The following is a 23,421-nucleotide window of genomic DNA, read 5'->3' as shown; positions in this document are numbered from 1 at the left end:
AGTTTTGGCTGGTTGGTTGAACCTAACCCTTCCCACATCTTACATGATGACTGTGGCTGGTAAACAATGAAGGGCACGTGACTGTTGTTGGAGCACCATGGACCTTTCATTAGCTGATCGTAGGGGTGTCGTGAGTCTGACACCCACCAACCTCATATTGATGGCCTATCCTAAGGAATAGCCTTCAGTATGAAAGTCCCCAAAAACCCCATTAAAGCCATCATCACCGTTTCAGGTTTCTCATATTCAGTATTTTAGGCCCATCTCTCGTTATCCCCTCAAAGCTTTAAATCCTATTTATCGGGCATGCATTCCTGTAAACTGTTAAAGGCCTGAGCAGCCCTGATTAGACATTATACCTTCCTGATGGTGAGGACACCACCTGCCTTTCCCCGGCAGAGTCATCTGATGACCCCTGATAACCTGAGGATACAGCATTCCCACTAAGAAATACAGTACAATGAGCAGACAACATGGCGGGGTCAATAGACCTAAATCTACTATATAGCTACCCAGAATAACCAACCACATTCTGAAGGCTACATTCCAGGTAGTTACAGAAAATCTTTACTGCATCATGGTGGTGATGGGATTTTCTTTAGTTCCTATTCATACATTGCAATAGCGGCTGTTGCCGTTTAAACTTTTTTTATGCTGCCAAAGTGAGGTGGATCTAAAGAACAGTGTAAAATAAGTAAATTTTCACGAAGTCCCAGAAAAAAAACTACCCAAAATCCACAAGGCTGTAGACCATCTAGGTGTCTATGGCCCGATCCAGCCATGCGCTTAAATGGTGTCTCTGAATCACAGATGACTCCTCCCCTCAGCGGAGTTTACGAGGCTAGGTCACAGTAGGCTACAGTCAGCCTCACATTACCCTCGGCTCCTTCCTAACATGCATTTAAGTTGCGCCCCGGGAACACCCCCCAAAATACTTTTTGGCCCATTTGCATAAATCCCATCCCTTTTCTGCCCTGTTCATGGGTTTGTCCTACCAAAATTAGGACAAGTTGGTATGCATGCACTTACAGTATTACATAGCGTTTTAGAAGAGTCAACCAAGTGAGAACCATTCAGGACCGCCCCCTCCCCATGATGGCCATATGCCCTGGCCTCTGCTGCCACTACAGGTGAAACAAAGTATTACATGCCACTGCGCCAGTGTGGGAACCATTCTGGGCTTCCCTCTATGATGTCCGTTTGCACTAATAGTTACCATGGTAAACCCCGGAGATCGACTGTTATTACCAGTAATAGCTTTGGCCTTTGCTGCCTCCAGGGTGGATTTGATTTAAATAAAACTGATTTAAATCACTAGTCAGTAAGGCTTGATTTAAATCATAGTTTTCTACATAAAGACTAATTCTTGCTGGTATAACTTATAATATGCAAGTAGATGAAGATTTAAACAACTTTTCATATTAGTTTGATTAGGTTGATTCTGCATTCATCGGTTTGTAGAAGTTAGGATCAAGGTCTTTTTCTCAACTCTGTTCATGTTATAACATTTTTGCTGTGAAGAAGAGGCCTGTGATCTCTGCTGAGTCAAATTCAGTTTTGAGAACTGCAAAAGTAAACCAAGCATCTGTGATTGTATCTTGTAGGCCGAGAAACTGCCCAATAATCTTACAAAAACCTCTGGAAGAGCATGACATTGTGAATGGATTAATGGAAGTTATTTACCAAAAAAACTAAGCTTTATTTCATGATGGAATAACCTTTGGATGGTAATATATTTTCCTCAAAAAGCATTTTATATAAAAAAAAAAAAATCTGATTTAAATTAAAAATTTTATCCACCCTGGCTGCCTCTATAGGGGAAACATAGTATTACATGATGTCCACAGGGGCAGACTTGGCATGAGTTGAAATTTGTGGCCAGGGACGATTCTACCTTTTCTGCAGCCTGTGCCAAATTTTCTGCTCAAACCCTCCTCCCCCATGCCAAATTCTCAATCAAAACCCCCCTCCACCTGCCTACTCCTACTACTAAAGACATATTTGAATTCAACCTTACATACAGCACTCCAAACTGTTTTACTGTTCTTACGTTCTCTTTCCTCATTTACGTTCTCTTCTCCATTTGGATCAGACTGCCCTGACAAATCATTTCAGCCATGTCTTATCTCAGCTGAGTTTATCACACAGACACCTTAGGCCTCTTTCACACGGGCGTTGCGTGTGAGGGCCGGATAGGATGCGGGTGCGTCACGGGAGAATGCACGATTTTTCTGCGCGAGTGTAAAGCGTTTTAATGCGTTTTGCACGCACGTGAGAAAAATCTGCATGTTTGGTACCCAGACCCGAACCTGGACTTCTTCACTCAAGTTCGGGCTTGGGATCGGTGTTCTGTAGATTTTATTATTTTCCCTTAAAACATGGTTATAAGGGGAAATAATAGCATTCTGAATACAGAATGCATAGTACAATAGGGATTGAAAAAAATAAAAAAATAAAAATAAAACTCACCTTATCCACTTGTTCGCGCAGTCCGGCTTCTCTTCTTTCTTCAGGACCTGGGTAAAGGACCTGTGGTGACATCACTGCGCTCATCACATGTTCCATCACATGATCCATCACCATGGTGATGAATCATGTGATGGACCATGTGATGAGCGCAGTGACGTCACCACAGGTCCTTTACCTCCCAGGTCATCAAAGAAGAAGACAGAAGAGATGCCGGGCTGCGCAAACAAGTGGATGAGGTGAGTTAAATATTTTATTTTTTTTTTAACCCCTCCATCCCTATTTTACTAAGCATTCTGTATTAAGAATGCTATTATTTTCCCTTATAACCATGTTATAAGGGAAAATAATAATGATCGGGTCCCCATCCCGATCATCTCCTAGCAACCATGCATGAAAAATCGCACCGCATCCGCACTTGCTTGCGATTTTCACGCAGCCCTGAGTTGCGTGAAAAATGCACAATATAGAGTATGCTGCGATTTTCACGCAACGCACAAGTGATGCGTGAAAATCACCGCTCATGTGCACAGCCCCATAGAAATGAATGGGTCCGGATTCAGTGCGGGTGCAATGCGTTCACCTCACGCATTGCACCTGCGCGGAAAACTCGCCCGTGTGAAAGATGCCTTAGGGTCCTGACTTTTCCATCATCTTCCCCCTCATGGTGCCCCACTATTGTCATCCTGCTGCTACCCCCCATACTGTACCCGCTGTGCTCCCTGATGCCACCAAATACTATACTGCAGAAATAACATTGCCCTACAGTTAGGCCCAAGGTGCTCCTAAAGGTCCCATCAATAGTAATAATTCTCTCCGCGTGCCCTCACTAGTAATTGTGCCCCCTATAGTGAGACTGCTCCCAAGAGTGGCCTCCATATTGCGACCAATAATAATAATGCTCCCAGTATGTTTAATATCCCTGCAGTGCCCCCTGTATTTGTAATGCCCCCCTCTTTACTGCTCCCAGTACTGCCCACTGTATAATTATTATTATAATGTCCCAGAGCAGTTACTCCTTTATTTATAATGCCCCCCTCTGTACTACCCCCAGTAGTGCCCCTTGTTTTATTATAATGTACCACAGCAATGCCCCTGTATTTTTATAATGTCCCTCGGTAGTAGTCCCTTGTATAATTATAATGTCCCCAGCATTGCTCCCTGTATTATTATAATGCCCCCCTCTGTACTACCTCCAGTAGTGCCCCTTGTTTTTGTTTTTTTATAATGTACCACAGGAGTGTCCCTGTATTTTTATAATGTCCTTCGGTAGTAGCCCCTTGTATAATTATAATGTCCCCAGAAGTGCCCTCTGTATAATGTCCTCCATCAGTGCCCTCTGTATAATTATAGTGTCCCCAGCAGTGCCCCTTGTATAATTATAATGTGCCCAGCATTGCTCCCTGTATTATTATAATGCCCCCCAAGAGTGCCCCCTATATTATTATAATGCCCTCAGTAGTGCTAGCAAAGAAGAAAAAAAAACGACTTACCTCACTAGCACTCCTATCCTGTGGACCTAACTTCCCTGTGTCCCGCTACAGGTCGCGATACATGACTGCCTACGCCATTATACTGCCTAATAGGCTTCAGGCCTAGCTGAGGCCTATGAGAGTGACCGGAGGGGATGGGAGCCAACAGGTGCTGTCTGACTCGTCTGTCAGGCAGGGGCCCCATGCAATTTCGTGGTTTGTGTGGTGGTCAAAACTGCTACTGGATGTTCATATTCCCCAATAGTCACCGTGGTAACCAGCTGATTGCTGTGGATCCAGCTTCGATAATCCTGGTGATCGGTGATCATCCCCAGCAGTACCCTCTGGGTCTGCTGCCTCTGCAGGGGAAACATGATATTACGTGCCAACGGTTCAGATGTATGGCCAACCTTGCAAGACATGGACAGGCCCTTGCACTGGCTCATAGAGAGTCCACCGTGCTCTTTTTCAGGCAAAATCAGAGCTCAACACAAAGAGGATGAAAGGGAGGACTCCTTCTAGAGCTCGTGGACGTTACCACACCCTTAACCACCATTACCTGGCGTTTGCCCCCTTCTATCATCCTTTCTAGATCCGGTAGAGAAGGATGCCCGGTCTTACCAATCCTTTGCAAAGGGGAGGAGGCCAGCCTGGCCCGGCCCTTTCTCCAAGGACCCTGCTGCATTCTCCATGTATGCCCCGACGGTTCTGCGACAGGAAAATGCCATAATAACATATAGCGGTCGACATCTACATCCCCTCCACAGGCAGAGGTATACGGTATACCCTCTATAGACTATATTATTACATTATCACCCTGCCTGACCTGTTGCATCACTTTACAGTCACAAAAATATCATAGAAAAATGTATATAAAATATGCTTAAATAAAAAATAAAATTCTTTGAAGCCTCTAAACGGCGGCGGATGCCCATCAGGCATCACCGTCCGCTCTCCGAGGCCCATCTCCTGCAATGCGTTATGGCGGCTTCAGCTGCAGGTGACAGGGAGCTTAAAAAAAATGAAAACCAGACCTCAAGATTTAAAAGAGGGCGAAACTGAAAATCCTTAACCCTTCTCTGTCTGATCCAAGTGACCTTGCGGGGGGGGGGGGATATTAATTAACAACCCCCCTTCCTGCTCAGAGACAGGCGAGGTACAGTATAGGCAGATGTCCGTTCAATGATTATTTCAGGGCTACAAATATTTGTTCCGGGGGAGACGGCTGACAAAAAACACACCCACCCTATATGGTGCAGGGCTTTTTTTTTTTCATAGCTTGGACTCTCTAGCGTAAATGTAATGTATCAAGGGCAGACCTCTAGCCCTAAAAAATAAATAAAATAAAAAAATAGAAAAAAAAATAAAGAAATCGTATAAACTTTATTTTTGGGTATAATATATATATATATATATATATATATATATATATATATATATATATATACACATATACATATACACACATACACACACACACACACACACACACGTATAATATATATATATATTTTTTTTTATATATTAGATTGGATTCTCTGTTGTAAATGTAACATATTGAGGGTCAACCTCTAGTCTATAAAAGAAAAAAAAAAAAAAATTATAAAATAAATTGTAATATATATTAAAAAAAAATTGCATTTTTGTATATTTATTTTGTATACTTTTACTATATATCAGCGTGAATTTCTATCCCTTGGCCATTTCAACCTTAAACCTCTAATGCGGTGTGACAAGGATAAATCAAGCAAGAAAATTTTTCTTTTGCAAAATTGACAGTGCAGTGCAGGGTGAGTAAAACAGTGTGAACAGCAGAATAAAATCAATTCTATAGACTTCGCATAACACTCTTCCCCTCCCCCCCATACACAACGTACTTATTAAATGCCGTTTCTTCCTCCGGTACCATAGATACATGTATACAGGCATGTGTGACGGTCACATGTACGGCCATACAATATCCCGCCCGCCGTCTGGCTCTAACCACGGAGCAGGATCCTATGTTGCGCGACCAATGACGGCGGCGCGTGCCATCCCACCCCGACAGCATTGCATCTCTGCGAGTCGGCTATGGATGTAGCAGAGCCGAGTCGGTTTATCGCTATGGGTGCCGGGTTTGTCATGTGTTTTACATAGGACTGCAGATATACCTGCTCAGACAGTTGTACGCATTAAAAAAAAAGGACAAATTCAGCTCTGCTACATCGGTAGGTAGAATGTGCCAGGCAAGCTAGTTTAAATGATTACCGAGCGATTTCTCAGCACAGCAGCAGTAAGAAGCACTGTATGACGGAGGGGATGGGGAGGAGGGGAGAAGGGGGGGGGGGGGAGATTTTGTCTTTCTATACACATCAATGAGGAGGTAATTAGCCGCTATCCAGTACCGATCAGCTGGAAGCAATAAGGGATATGTAGTGCAAGGTTGCTCACCATTTAAGATGCTTTGGAACAAGAAGACGGCCAGTATCCACATGCTCTTGTCAAATCCTCACCGCTGTAGGCTCTGCCTCTCCTCGCTCGCCTCTCGGTGTCTCGATCCCCCCTTTATTTCAGAACGGCAAGGTTAATTCTCCCAGCAGAAGGGGTCCAGCTCCTGCGCTGGCGGCTGATCGTCACCTCCTCCCCCAGGTGATCAGGCTGGACGGATGAGGATTTCTTTTAGGTCCACAGATAGAGGGTCTGGCCGGTCTTTCTGATACAGGGAGGGTATCGGCTATGAGAAGGGAGGCGGGTGCTTTATACCCAGGTGTGCTCTTAGCAGGCAACAAAGCAGCACCCAGTGCTTTGCAGAATCAGGTCCACAGGTGAAAAATCCTTAAATGCAAGCCCGAGAGCATCCCCGCTCCTGTGGTGCACTCCCAAGCCTGCGAGAACGGAAAAAAAAAAGGTCGAACGATATATAATGATATATAGGTCTATATATATACATATAAAAAAAAAGGGGGTAAAAAAAATAAATAAAAAAAATAAAAAAATAAATAAAATAAAAATCAACCCTCAGACATAACCTTCAACCACCAGATGCAGGCAGCAGGCAGACAAGCAAGCGCATCTTTCCTCTTCTTCAGCTCTAATCAGATTGATCCCTCTGCTAACCTTCCCTCTGCCTCTGTGCAGGAGAAGAGCACAGCGTTAACCCTTTCATGGGTCTCAAGGGTAGCAACGTTCAGCTTCTAAGCAACCGAGCGCGGCCATGGCGAGGAGGAGACCCAGAAAGACCGGCGCGCTTCGTGAACTTTCTGCAAAGCGGCGCTGCTGGTGCGACGGCAGCAGTCCGGCAAGCGAAAGGTTTTTTTTTTTTTTTTTTTTTTTCTTCCCACCCAACCCTGCTCCATTTTTATTGGTGCGACGAGCTGCAGGTTATTTTTTTTTTTTTTTTTTTTTAATATCTGAATGGATGTCGCTACCTAAACCTTGTCCGTAATTTCCAATTAAAAAAAAAAAATTTATTTTTGTATTATTATATCGGACATCATTAGATACATTTTCTATCTGTTGTTATAAATGCAGAAGGTATTTACATATAAAATATTAATAAAAAAATTATAATTTTTTTTTTTTTTTTTTTTTACAATTTACAAAAATAATTCATAGAATTTTTAAAAAATTCTATAGTTTACATAATATTGCCCAAACTGATTTTTTTTACTACAGTCGTGTAGAAAGTGTCAAAGGTCTCTTTTGTGCAGCAGTATTTGGAACGACTGCGACGTGACTGCGTGTGAACAAGGCCTCTTGCACAGGACCGTATGTATTTTGCGGTCCGCAAAAAACGGATCCGCAAAAAATACGGATGACATCCGTGTGCATTCCGTATTTTGCAGAACGGAAACAGCCGGCCCCTAATAGAACAGTCCTATCCTTGTCTGTAATTTAAACAATAATAGGACATGTTCTATTTTTTCGCAGAACGGAAATACGGAAACAGAATGCGCACGGAGCAACTTCCGTTTTTTTTTTTTGGTTCCGCATACAGTCCGCCAAAAAAAAAAAACTGAATGGAAACGGAAAGAAAATACGTTCGTGTGCAAGAGGCCTAAATGCAGACTGATCCCTGCGCAGCTGACAATGCACAAACCCCTTATGCATGCGGTCCGCAATATGGGGGCACCGGCCGTGTGCTCAGCGCATCACGAATCTGGAAGGTGCGGAACGAAGGCGCGGAACCCCATGCCCCTCAAAAAAATAGAACATGTTGCATTTTTTTGCGTTGAGGACGGATCACGGACCCATTCAAGTTGAATGGATCTGGATCTGTCTGCGGAATTCGTACGAGCGACGGCCGTGTGCATGAGCCCTTGATCAGTACATTACTTTATTTTAATTTTTTTAAGAAAGGGGCATTTATAATGAAAGTTCCCCAGAGGGGATGTGATTGGCTGAGCTTGGAGGCATTATTTTTTAGTTTCATTCTTTTTTTTTTTCTTCGTATGTTAATTTTTCAGTCGGGTAATCTGTTTTGTCATGTGTCTCCGAGCATCAGTGTTTCTGTTTGGTGACTGATTTATTTAGCATACTAGGATTTCGGGCTCGGAATAGAAGAGATGCTACCCTGTTTTTAAAGGAATAGTACCAGTGGAAAAAAAATGGCTAAAGGGGTTATTTCATCTCAGACAATGGATGCATATCGCTAGGATATGCCCCCATTGTCTGATAGGTGCGGGTCCCACCGCTCCCATTCCCAATGGAAATAGTTGAGCCAGCTCTCTGCTATTTCCAGCGGCCCCGTAGAAATGAATGGAGGGCGGTTGCACATGCACAGTGCGCCCTCCACCACTTTCGGGGCTCCACTCTCATTATAGGTGCGGGTCCCAGTGGTGAGACCCGCACCTATAGCGATATGCCTCCATTGTATGTAATGGGAATACCCCTTTAAAGGGTTCTTACCCTAGGCAACAGGCTGATCGCAACATTTCCGCCTGCTGGGACCCCCAGCGATCAGCTGTAATCAGGTAGGAAATCTGTCAGATCCTTCTATCTTTATTCAGTAGGACCTGCGCTGACGTCACCGCGTGGTGCGCGCAATTATGTCATCAAAGGTCCCTTTGCAGGTCCTAAAAGAAGAAGAGAGAAGACGATGCCGGCTGCACCATCAAGTGGATGAGGTGAGTTATGTTTTTATAATTTTTTTAACCCTCAATTGACATTATACTTAGCATTCAGTGAAGAAGTCCGGGTTCGGGTTAGGTGTTCTGTAGATTTTATTATTTTCCATCAGAACATGGTTATAAGGGAAAATAATAGCATTCTTTAATACAGAATGCTTAGTAGAAGGTCAATTGAGGGTTAAAAAAAAAATAAAAAATGAACTCACCTCCTCCTCTTGATCGCGTAGCTGCCGATCTCTTCTTACTTCTTTAATCATGAGCTGCCGGCTAAAGGACCTGTGGTGACGTCACATCACATGGTCCATCACCGTGGTGATGGACCATGTGATTGGACCATGTGATGAGCTCAGTGACGTCACCACAGGTCCTTTGACAGGTCCTGAAGAAAGAACAGGAGACCGGTAGCTACGTGATCAATTGGAGGAGGTGAGTTATTTATTTATTTATTTTTTTAACCCTAAATTGACCTTCTACTATGCATTCTGTATTAAAGAATGCTATTATTTTCCCTTATAACCAGGTTATAAGGGAAAATAATTACATCTACACAAAACCGAACCCAAACCTGAACTTCAGGTCTGGGTACCACAGTCAGTTTTTTAGCACACGCGTGCAAAACGCAATTGCAACAACAGAACTCAATTGCAGTCAAAACCTACTCGCGCGGGTTTGCCGTAATGCACTCGGGACGCATCCTGAACAAATCCGTCACGCCTGTGTGAACCCAGCCTAATAGGAGATTCTTTAGAAATTAATTTTCAGCTGAGCAACGTCAGTGAATTACGGATGACACATAGAGGGTAAAAACCGGCACACGGACCCATCATGGATCCTTCACGGACATCTTCACGGATGAAGCACGTACGCTTTTTTTCATGGAGGTGACACTGACACGGAAATGTTACCGAGGCCTAATAGGACACACGGAGAAGGGGTTGTCACCAGTACAAAATATAACCAGAAAATGAAGACAATCGGTTACATCTGATGAAAATTCTTGTTATCGTCACTCATGACGAGTGATGAGCGAACTTGTGTTTTAGGTTCGACGTACAAGGTTTGGTTTCGGGTTATCTAAAAAATCCTTTATTGATTCCACTACCACGGACCATAACTTATGGCCCGCGGTAGTGGAATCCATAACGGAATTGTTAGATAACCTACACCTCGTACGCCGAACTTAAAAACACGCGACTACTGCCGCACTGCCCCAGCTATGCCCCTGAGTCAGGCATCTTAACGATATATGGCAGTATGTTCTTTTCCAAATAGAAATTATGGGGTGCTACAATAGTATTTTTAATAGGACTGGTCTTTGACTATTTTTATTAGCCCCAAAAGTCACCAAGGCCACACATAAGGGCCTCCACACAAGTCACCAAGGCCACACATAAGGACCTCCACACAAGTCACCAAGGCCACACATAAGGGCCTCCACACAAGTCACCAAGGCCACACATAAGGGCCTCCACACAAGTCACCAAGGCCACACATAAGGACCTCCACACAAGTCACCAAGGCCACACATAAGGGCCTCCACACAAGTCACCAAGGCCACACATAAGGGCCTCCATACAAGTCACCAAGGCCACACATAAAGTCCTCCACACAAGTCACCAAGGCCACACATAAAGGCCTCCACACAAGTCACCAAGGCCACACATAAGGGCCTCCACACAAGTCACCAAGGCCACACATAAGGGCCTCCACACAAGTCTCCAAGGCCACACATAAAGGCCTCCACACAAGTCACCAAGGCCACACTTAAAGGCCTCCACACAAGTCACCAGGGCCACACATAAGGGCCTCCACACAAGTCACCAAGGCCACACATAAGGGCCTCCACACAAGTCACCAAGGCCACACATAAGGGCCTCCACACAAGTCACCAAGGCCACACATAAGGGCCTCCACACAAGTCACCAAGGCCACACATAAGGGCCTCCACACAAGTCACCAAGGCCACACATAAAGGCCTCCACACAAGTCACCAAGGCCACACATAAGGGCCTCCACACAAGTCATCAAGGCCACACATAAGGGCCTCCACACAAGTCACCAAGGCCACACATAAAGGCCTCTACACAAGTCACCAAGGCCACACATAAGGGCCTCCACACAAGTCACCAAGGCCACACATAAGGGCCTCCACACAAGTCATCAAGGCCACACATAAAGGCCTCTACACAAGTCACCAAGGCCACACATAAAGGCCTCCACACAAGTCACCAAGGCCACACATAACGGCCTCCACACAAGTCATCAAGGCCACACATAAAGGCCTCCACACAAGTCACCAAGGCCACACATAAAGGCCTCCACACAGGTCACCAAAGCCACACATAAGGGCCTCCACACAAGTCACCAAGGCCACACATAAGGGCCTCCACACAAGTCTCCAAGGCCACACATAAAGGCCTCCACACAAGTCACCAAGGCCACACTTAAAGGCCTCCACACAAGTCTCCAAGGCCACACATAAAGGCCTCCACACAAGTCACCAGGGCCACACATAAGGGCCTCCACACAAGTCACCAAGGCCACACATAAGGGCCTCCACACAAGTCACCAAGGCCACACATAAAGGCCTCCACACAAGTCACCAAGGCCACACATAAGGGCCTCCACACAAGTCATCAAGGCCACACATAAGGGCCTCCACACAAGTCACCAAGGCCACACATAAAGGCCTCTACACAAGTCACCAAGGCCACACATAAGGGCCTCCACACAAGTCACCAAGGCCACACATAAGGGCCTCCACACAAGTCATCAAGGCCACACATAAAGGCCTCCACACAAGTCACCAAGGCCACACATAACGGCCTCCACACAAGTCATCAAGGCCACACATGAAGGCCTCCACAGAAGTCACCAAGGCCACACATAAAGGCCTCCACACAGGTCACCAAAGCCACACATAAGGGCCTCCACACAAGTCACCAAGGCCACACATAAGGGCCTCCACACAAGTCTCCAAGGCCACACATAAAGGCCTCCACACAAGTCACCAAGGCCACACTTAAAGGCCTCCACACAAGTCACCAGGGCCACACATAAGGGCCTCCACACAAGTCACCAAGGCCACACATAAGGGCCTCCACACAAGTCACCAAGGCCACACATAAGGGCCTCCACACAAGTCACCAAGGCCACACATAAAGGCCTCCACACAAGTCACCAAGGCCACACATAAGGGCCTCCACACAAGTCACCAAGGCCACACATAAAGGCCTCCACACAAGTCACCAAGGCCACACATAAGGGCCTCCACACAAGTCATCAAGGCCACACATAAGGGCCTCCACACAAGTCACCAAGGCCACACATAAAGGCCTCTACACAAGTCACCAAGGCCACACATAAAGGCCTCCACACAAGTCACCAAGGCCACACATAAAGGCCTCCACACAAGTCACCAAGGCCACACATAACGGCCTCCACACAAGTCACCAAGGCCACACATAAAGGCCTCCACACAAGTCACCAAGGCCACACATAAAGGCCTCCACACAAGTCACCAAGGCCACACATAAGGGCCTCCACACAAGTCACCAAGGCCACACATAAGGGCCTCCACACAAGTCACCAAGGCCACACATAAGGGCCTCCACACAAGTCACCAAGGCCACACATAAGGGCCTCCACACAAGTCACCAAGGCCACACATAAGGGCCTCCACACAAGTCACCAAGGCCACACATAAGGGCCTCCACACAAGTCACCAAGGCCACACATAAGGGCCTCCACACAAGTCACCAAGGCCCCACATAAAGGCCTCCACACAAGTCACCAAGGCCACACATAAGGGCCTCCACACAAGTCACCAAGGCCACACATAAAGGCCTCCACACAAGTCACCAAGGCCACACATAAGGGCCTCCACACAAGTCATCAAGGCCACACATAAGGGCCTCCACACAAGTCACCAAGGCCACACATAAAGGCCTCTACACAAGTCACCAAGGCCACACATAAGGGCCTCCACACAAGTCACCAAGGCCACACATAAGGGCCTCCACACAAGTCATCAAGGCCACACATAAAGGCCTCTACACAAGTCACCAAGGCCACACATAAAGGCCTCCACACAAGTCACCAAGGCCACACATAACGGCCTCCACACAAGTCATCAAGGCCACACATAAAGGCCTCCACACAAGTCACCAAGGCCACACATAAAGGCCTCCACACAGGTCACCAAAGCCACACATAAGGGCCTCCACACAAGTCACCAAGGCCACACATAAGGGCCTCCACACAAGTCTCCAAGGCCACACATAAAGGCCTCCACACAAGTCACCAAGGCCACACTTAAAGGCCTCCACACAAGTCTCCAAGGCCACACATAAAGGCCTCCACACAAGTCACCAGGGCCACACATAAGGGCCTCCACACAAGTCACCAAGGCCACACATAAGGGCCTCCACACAAGTCACCAAGGCCACACATAAAGGCCTCCACACAAGTCACCAAGGCCACACATAAGGGCCTCCACACAAGTCATCAAGGCCACACATAAGGGCCTCCACACAAGTCACCAAGGCCACACATAAAGGCCTCTACACAAGTCACCAAGGCCACACATAAGGGCCTCCACACAAGTCACCAAGGCCACACATAAGGGCCTCCACACAAGTCATCAAGGCCACACATAAAGGCCTCCACACAAGTCACCAAGGCCACACATAAAGGCCTCCACACAAGTCACCAAGGCCACACATAACGGCCTCCACACAAGTCATCAAGGCCACACATGAAGGCCTCCACAGAAGTCACCAAGGCCACACATAAAGGCCTCCACACAGGTCACCAAAGCCACACATAAGGGCCTCCACACAAGTCACCAAGGCCACACATAAGGGCCTCCACACAAGTCTCCAAGGCCACACATAAAGGCCTCCACACAAGTCACCAAGGCCACACTTAAAGGCCTCCACACAAGTCACCAGGGCCACACATAAGGGCCTCCACACAAGTCACCAAGGCCACACATAAGGGCCTCCACACAAGTCACCAAGGCCACACATAAGGGCCTCCACACAAGTCACCAAGGCCACACATAAAGGCCTCCACACAAGTCACCAAGGCCACACATAAGGGCCTCCACACAAGTCACCAAGGCCACACATAAAGGCCTCCACACAAGTCACCAAGGCCACACATAAGGGCCTCCACACAAGTCATCAAGGCCACACATAAGGGCCTCCACACAAGTCACCAAGGCCACACATAAAGGCCTCTACACAAGTCACCAAGGCCACACATAAAGGCCTCCACACAAGTCACCAAGGCCACACATAAAGGCCTCCACACAAGTCACCAAGGCCACACATAACGGCCTCCACACAAGTCACCAAGGCCACACATAAAGGCCTCCACACAAGTCACCAAGGCCACACATAAAGGCCTCCACACAAGTCACCAAGGCCACACATAAGGGCCTCCACACAAGTCACCAAGGCCACACATAAGGGCCTCCACACAAGTCACCAAGGCCACACATAAAGGCCTCCACACAAGTCTCCAAGGCCACACATAAAGGCCTCCACACAAGTCACCAAGGCCACACTTAAAGGCCTCCACACAAGTCACCAGGGCCACACATAAGGGCCTCCACACAAGTCACCAAGGCCACACATAAGGGCCTCCACACAAGTCACCAAGGCTACACATAAGGGCCTCCACACAAGTCACCAAGGCCACACATAAAGGCCTCCACACAAGTCACCAAGGCCACACATAAGGGCCTCCACACAAGTCACCAAGGCCACACATAAAGGCCTCCACACAAGTCACCAAGGCCACACATAAGGGCCTCCACACAAGTCATCAAGGCCACACATAAGGGCCTCCACACAAGTCACCAAGGCCACACATAAAGGTCTCTACACAAGTCACCAAGGCCACACATAAAGGCCTCCACACAAGTCACCAAGGCCACACATAAAGGCCTCCACACAAGTCACCAAGGCCACACATAACGGCCTCCACACAAGTCACCAAGGCCACACATAAAGGCCTCCACACAAGTCACCAAGGCCACACATAAAGGCCTCCACACAAGTCACCAAGGCCACACATAAGGGCCTCCACACAAGTCACCAAGGCCACACATAAGGGCCTCCACACAAGTCACCAAGGCCACACATAAGGGCCTCCACACAAGTCACCAAGGCCACACATAAGGGCCTCCACACAAGTCACCAAGGCCACACATAAGGGCCTCCACACAAGTCACCAAGGCCACACATAAGGGTCTCCACACAAGTCACCCCATAAGTGCTTTATAATAAAATAGGTAAGTAATAAATATATGACACAATACACATTACATACTACTACTTATACAGACATCCACCTATATCTTACAGCATTAAAACTTTTATAAATCAGTGTATTGTACACTGTATGCAAAGCCAAAAACAATCACACAGGCTCCTAGTTCTTGCACCTACCGCCCAATTTACCAAAACACCGACATATCATAATGCACATGCGCAGAAAGCTTCACCAGCCGACTGTCCCTGGCTTCATCCTGCCATCTAGTGGTCAGCGCCGGTAATGCCTCACTCAGTCCTGCAATTATTACTACTTATAGTAAAGCTGTGGTAGCAGCAGTAATAATAACCCTCTGATATTTATGATGGAAATAAAATACAGCTGAGAACTCTGAAGCTTCCTTGAAGACATCTGTGTTTTTCCCATGTTCATTGCTGAGAAAAATGATGTTTAAATATATGCAAATGAGCCTCTAGGAGCAACGGGGGTGTTGCCGTTACACCTATAGGCTCCGCTCTCTCTGCAACTGCTGCTCCCACTTTGATTGACAGGTCCAGGTGTAATGATGTTTACACTGCCTGAACCTGTCAATCAAAGTGCAGAGGGTGCGGCAGTTGCAGAGAGAGCAGAGCCTCTAGGTGTAATGACAACGCCCCCGTTGCTCCTAGAGGCTCATTTTTATATATTTAAACATCCTCTTTCTCAGCATTGCGGGCACATATGGAAATGGGACCAACACAGATGTCTTCATCTGCCAAGTGCACATGTAACAGGTCAGCCGGTGTCATAGGGACAAAACTGCTGACAGATGCCCTTTAACAGGATTTACTTCACAGTCCGGGGCTTGGCGGCGTCCAGCATGGAGAATTCTTATGACACACCGCTATGAATTCTTAAACTTTTAGTTATACCAGGTGCAATGTTTTTCAAGTTCTGCTTGGATCGGACTTTGGAGCAATGTTGCATGAAGACGCCCCGAGTATAAAGTGCCCGATGTCATCCAAATCAGGGCGTAGCGTGGGGGCGTTGTCCCGGGCGCCAAAATGCAGGGGGAGCAAGGCAGCCGAAATTTCAATGAGGGTCACGGGAGCCTATGAGCACAGTGAGGCGTTCGTGACCGCCGGCGCCGGGATGCCACAAGCTGTGATGGAGACAGGTAAGTATTAATTTTATTTTATTTTTATGTACCCTAATTGCAGAGGCACTGGGGGCACTATGGGGGTGGGGAAGGAGCAGAGAGAGGAGGACCACTGACGGCACATCATAGTAATAAGAGTGGAGAGGCGGCCATTACATTATATTAACAAAGAGGGGGCCATTATATTATTATTAATATAATGGCCCCCTCTTTGTTATTAATATAATGGCCCCCTCTTTGTTATTAATATAATGGCCCCCTCTTTGTTATTAATATAATGGCCCCCTCTTTGTTATTAAAGAGGGGCCATTATATTAATAATAAAGAGGGGGCCATTATATTAATATTAATACTAATACAGAGGGGGCCATTATAATATACAGGGGGAATAATATTATGGGGAATGGGGGACTATCGGGCTCTAGCACAGTATTGGGGGGCAGCAGGATGAGTTGTTGAGACACCAGGAAGGAGAGGATTATAGTAAAGTGAGGAACCTAAAAGTAATTCTGTGAAACTCTGCAGAGACGAGAAGCGGCTGAAAGAAGGTGTCATGGCGGTCTTATCTCTGGATGAAGACGTTGAGGAAAGTGTACATGACAGGAGACGTCACTGGATGTAACAGGTATGGGGCGGTATTCTACTGTATATAATAATGTCCATCCACATATCTGTTTCACGGTAGGGTTGGGGGTGGATTGAGAATTTGGCCCACCTGCCGCATCCTGGCCCCAGACTTCAGGTCACACTGTGCGTGGTCTGAATTCTGGGGCCTCACATCCATCTACTACATTATCTGTTATCACTGTGTTATCTGTGGTGTTACATAGGACTGCTAGTGATCTACTACAGTATCTGTACACGGAGAGTTATCACTGTGTTATCTGTGGTGTTACATAGGACTGCAGGTGACATCTACTACATTATCTGTACTCAGAGACTTATCACTGTGTTATCTGTGGTGTTACATAGGACTGCAGGTGACATCTACTACATTATCTGTACTCAGAGACTTATCACTGTGTTATCTGTGGTGTTACATAGGACTGCTAGTGATCTACTACAGTATCTGTACACGGAGAGTTATCACTGTGTTATCTGTGGTGTTACATAGGACTGCTAGTGATCTACTACAGTATCTATACACAGAGAGTTATCACTGTTATCTGTGGTGTTACATAGGACTGCAGGTGACATCTACTACATTATCTGTACTCAGAGACTTATCACTGTGTTATCTGTGGTGTTACATAGGACTGCTAGTGATCTACTACAGTATCTGTACACGGAGAGTTATCACTGTGTTATCTGTGGTGTTACATAGGACTGCTAGTGATCTACTACAGTATCTGTACACGGAGAGTTATCACTGTGTTATCTGTGGTGTTACATAGGACTGCAGGTGACATCTACTACAGTATCTGTACACGGAGAGTTATCACTGTGTTATCTGTGGTGTTACATAGGACTGCTAGTGATCTACTACAGTATCTATACACAGAGAGTTATCACTGTTATCTGTGGTGTTACATAGGACTGCAGGTGACATCTACTACATTATCTGTACTCAGAGACTTATCACTGTGTTATCTGTGGTGTTACATAGGACTGCTAGTGATCTACTACAGTATCTGTACACGGAGAGTTATCACTGTGTTATCTGTGGTGTTACATAGGACTGCAGGTGACACCTACTACAGTATCTGTACACGGAGAGTTATCACTGTGTTATCTGTGGTGTTACATAGGACTGCTAGTGATCTACTACAGTATCTATACACAGAGAGTTATCACTGTTATCTGTGGTGTTACATAGGACTGCAGGTGACATCTACTACATTATCTGTACTCAGAGACTTATCACTGTGTTATCTGTGGTGTTACATATGACTGCTAGTGATCTACTACAGTATCTGTACACGGAGAGTTGTCACTGTGTTATCTGTGGTGGTACATAGGACTGCTAGTGATCTACTACAGTATCTGTACACGGAGAGTTATCACTGTGTTATCTGTGGTGTTACATAGGACTGCTAGTGATCTACTACAGTATCTGTACACGGAGAGTTATCACTGTGTTATCTGTGGTGTTACATAGGACTGCAGGTGACATCTACTACAGTATCTGTACACGGAGAGTTATCACTGTGTTATCTGTGGTGTTACATAGGACTGCTAGTGATCTACTACAGTATCTGTACACGGAGAGTTATCACTGTTATCTGTGGTGTTACATAGGACTGCATGTGACATCTACTACATTATCTGTACTCAGAGACTTATCACTGTGTTATCTGTGGTGTTACATAGGACTGCTAGTGATCTACTACAGTATCTGTACACGGAGAGTTGTCACTGTGTTATCTGTGGTGTTACATAGGACTGCTAGTGATCTACTACAGTATCTGTACACGGAGAGTTATCACTGTGTTATCTGTGGTGTTACATAGGACTGCTAGTGATCTACTACAGTATCTGTACACGGAGAGTTATCACTGTGTTATCTGTGGTGTTACATAGGACTGCAGGTGACATCTACTACAGTATCTGTACACGGAGAGTTATCACTGTGTTATCTGTGGTGTTACATAGGACTGCTAGTGATCTACTACAGTATCTGTACACGGAGAGTTATCACTGTTATCTGTGGTGTTACATAGGACTGCAGGTGACATCTACTACATTATCTGTACTCAGAGACTTATCACTGTGTTATCTGTGGTGTTACATAGGACTGCTAGTGATCTACTACAGTATCTGTACACGGAGAGTTGTCACTGTGTTATCTGTGGTGTTACATAGGACTGCTAGTGATCTACTACAGTATCTGTACACGGAGAGTTATCACTGTTATCTGTGGTGTTACATAGGACTGCAGGTGACATCTACTACATTATCTGTACTCAGAGACTTATCACTGTGTTATCTGTGGTGTTACATAGGACTGCTAGTGATCTACTACAGTATCTGTACATGGAGAGTTATCACTGTGTTATCTGTGGTGTTACATAGGACTGCTAGTGATCTACTACAGTATCTGTACACAGAGAGTTATCACTGTGTTATCTGTGGTGTTACATAGGACTGCTAGTGATCTACTACAGTATCTATACACAGAGAGTTATCACTGTTATCTGTGGTGTTACATAGGACTGCAGGTGATATCTACTACATTATCTGTACTCAGAGACTTATCACTGTGTTATCTGTGGTGTTACATAGGACTGCTAGTGATCTACTACAGTATCTGTACACGGAGAGTTATCACTGTGTTATCTGTGGTGTTACATAGGACTGCTAGTGATCTACTACAGTATCTGTACACAGAGAGTTATCACTGTGTTATCTGTGGTGTTACATAGGACTGCTAGTGATCTACTACAGTATCTATACACAGAGAGTTATCACTGTTATCTGTGGTGTTACATAGGACTGCTAGTGATCTACTACAGTATCTGTATACGGAGAGTTATCACTGTGTTATCTGTGGTGTTACATAGGACTGCAGGTGACATCTACTACATTATCTGTACTCAGAGACTTATCACTGTGTTATCTGTGGTGTTACATAGGACTGCTAGTGATCTACTACAGTATCTGTACACGGAGAGTTATCAATGTGTTATCTGTGGTGTTACATAGGACTGCAGGTGACATCTACTACAGTATCTGTACACAGAGAGTTATCACTGTGTTATCTGTGGTGTTACATAGGACTGCTAGTGATCTACTACAGTATCTATACACAGAGAGTTATCACTGTTATCTGTGGTGTTACATAGGACTGCAGGTGATATCTACTACATTATCTGTACTCGGAGACTTATCACTGTGTTATCTGTGGTGTTACATAGGACTGCTAGTGATCTACTACAGTATCTGTACACGGAGAGTTATCACTGTGTTATCTGTGGTGTTACATAGGACTGCTAGTGATCTACTACAGTATCTGTACACAGAGAGTTATCACTGTGTTATCTGTGGTGTTACATAGGACTGCTAGTGATCTACTACAGTATCTATACACAGAGAGTTATCACTGTTATCTGTGGTGTTACATAGGACTGCTAGTGATCTACTACAGTATCTGTACACGGAGAGTTATCACTGTGTTATCTGTGGTGTTACATAGGACTGCAGGTGACATCTACTACATTATCTGTACTCAGAAACTTATCACTGTGTTATCTGTTGTGTTACATAGGACTGCAGGTGACATCTACTACATTATCTGTACTCAGAGACTTATCACTGTGTTACCTGTGGTGTTACATAGGACTGCTAGTGATCTACTACAGTATCTGTACACGGAGAGTTATCACTGTGTTATCTGTGGTGTTACATAGGACTGCTAGTGCAGTCTACTACAGTATCTGTACACGGAGAGTTATCACTGTGTTATCTGTGGTGTGACATAGGACTGCAGGTGATATCTACTACATTATCTGTACTCAGAGACTTATCACTGTGTTATCTGTGGTGTTACATAGGACTGCTAGTGATCTACTACAGTATCTGTACACGGAGAGTTATCACTGTGTTATCTGTGGTGTTACATAGGACTGCTAGTGATCTACTACAGTATCTATACACAGAGAGTTATCACTGTTATCTGTGGTGTTACATAGGACTGCTAGTGATCTACTACAGTATCTGTACACGGAGAGTTATCACTGTGTTATCTGTGGTGTTACATAGGACTGCTAGTGATCTACTACAGTATCTATACACAGAGAGTTATCACTGTTATCTGTGGTGTTACATAGGACTGCTAGTGATCTACTACAGTATCTGTACACGGAGAGTTATCACTGTGTTATCTGTGGTGTTACATAGGACTGCAGGTGACATCTACTACATTATCTGTACTCAGAGACTTATCACTGTGTTATCTGTGGTGTTACATAGGACTGCAGGTGACATCTACTACATTATCTGTACTCAGAGACTTATCACTGTGTTATCTGTGGTGTTACATAGGACTGCTAGTGATCTACTACAGTATCTGTACACGGAGAGTTGTCACTGTGTTATCTGTGGTGTTACATAGGACTGCTAGTGATCTACTACAGTATCTGTACACAGAGAGTTATCACTGTGTTATCTGTGGTGTTACATAGGACTGCTAGTGCAGTCTACTACAGTATCTGTACACGGAGAGTTATCACTGTTATCTGTGGTGTTACATAGGACTGCTAGTGCAGTCTACTACAGTATCTGTACACGGAGAGTTATCACTGTGTTATCTGTGGTGTTACATAGGACTGCTAGTGATCTACTACAGTATCTGTACAAGGAGAGTTATCACTGTGTTATCTGTGGTGTTACATAGGACTGCTAGTGATCTACTACAGTATCTGTTAAAAGGGGCGTGCCCGGGGTTGGGGGGGGGGGGTGCAATTTTTGGCTTGCCCCGGGTGCTGGCGACCCATGCTACGCTACTGATCCAAATTCTTTATTTTTGAATTCAGCTTTTCTTTGTAGGTGACAGCCGGAAGCTTTCCTTTCGATCTTTCTTTCGCGGTTTATCAGCTCTTGGTGTTGGGCAGTGCCCGGCGCCACACTGCGACCTTTACCTTTATCAGAACGACAGCAAGGTCCTCCCCCCGGTGGCTAACGATCTCTGCCATGCAAGTGCCGTTTTTGCAGCTGCTCCTGATTCCTATTCTGTCCATGTAGACTCCAGATCTGCTCGTGTGAAGTAAGTATAAATATTAGCTCTGACCGCTTCTGAGGATTTTTCTCCTGTGAAAACCGCCTGCCGTTTCCAGAAGCCCCATCGTGTGGCGCTCACATGACGCTGGAAGCGGAGGATTCACGTTGTTTTATATTTTTTACATTACAACTGATTGAAGGAAAAACATTCTGAGGATCAACAAATATATATTTTTTTTAATTCTGATCGTATTTTACGGTAGGGTTCTGGGACCCGCTCCTATCTCCAGAATAGAGGCCCCCAAGGCGCCATGTGCTCTCTATTCATCTCTGTGGGAGCAATAAAAATAGCTGAGCGAGCACGCTCAGTTATTTTTGAAAGTCCCATAGTGGTAAATGGAGAGCCCACTGCGCAAGCACAGCCATTGTTCCATTATCTGCAAAGGGACTGCCGTTCACCTCGGGGGCCCCGTTCTGGATATATGATATTGATGCCATTTCCTCGTGACATACCATAAGTGTATGAGATGAGGCAACCTCGACTCTGTGAGTAAAGTCCAGCAAAGCTCTTAGGATACATGACAGGCGTCTCTCGATGCTGGTATTTTGGGGCGGATTCCACACCATAGAACTGAAAACAATGGGAGGCCATGCTGCCATTCGACATGGCATCTGTCAGCAGGTTTGTACCTATGACACTGGCTGACCTGTTGTAAAAAAAATTAATACCGGATCCGTTTTTCCAGATGACAACCGTAAAGACGGATCCGGTATTGCAATGCATTTGTGAGACAGATCCGCATCTGGATCCGTCTTACAAATGCATCCGTTTGCGTCCAGATTGCCGGATCCGGCAGGCAGTTCCGGCGACGGAACTGCCTGCCGGAATCCTCTGCCGCAAGTGTCAAAGTACCTTTAGGTAGAATGGAGCGTTCCATTCCATTCTAACCCCCCTCTGTAGGGAAGTGGGCTAGTCTTATTTCCTGCAGGAACGGTGGGGACCAGTTAGAACTGGTTCTAGTGATAGTGGTAGTGTGTGTGCTGGTAGGGACTCCATGTTGGAGCTCACCGGATTTGACCACATCCCTTGGTTGAACATAAGCCCGACCAAAGAGTGAATCACAGCATCACGAGGAAAGCAAAGACACTAATTAAGCTTGTCAGAACAGCAGAGTCAGATATAGCAGAGTTGAGTTTGCCTGCCATTTTAATGCTAAAGCCTGCTGGAACCAAGATAAAGCCTGAAATCTGTTTACTCAAGTAAAGCTGCCATTGAACTTCATCTCAAGGTCTGGACTCA

At 45.7% G+C, this 23,421-nt stretch overlaps 1 protein-coding gene across 1 annotated transcript in view; it reads right to left on the bottom strand.

The window, feature by feature from the left end:
* DSCAM (DS cell adhesion molecule) overlaps positions 1-6,434 on the bottom strand; it is a 414,232-nt gene extending 407,798 nt beyond the window's left edge. Inside the window, exon 1 of the mRNA XM_040423076.1 lies at positions 6,369-6,434. Coding sequence (XP_040279010.1) covers positions 6,369-6,411 — 43 coding nt within the window. The 5' untranslated portion in view covers positions 6,412-6,434. The remainder of the gene's footprint in view (positions 1-6,368) is intronic.
* Between the last annotated feature and the right edge of the window lie 16,987 nt (positions 6,435-23,421).

This window comes from Bufo bufo, chromosome 3 (genome assembly GCF_905171765.1).
Source record: "Bufo bufo chromosome 3, aBufBuf1.1, whole genome shotgun sequence".
Taxonomy (NCBI): Eukaryota; Metazoa; Chordata; class Amphibia; order Anura; family Bufonidae; genus Bufo; species Bufo bufo.
The sequence above is the reverse complement of the archived record's forward strand: the minus strand, read 5'-3'. Positions and strand labels throughout refer to the sequence as shown.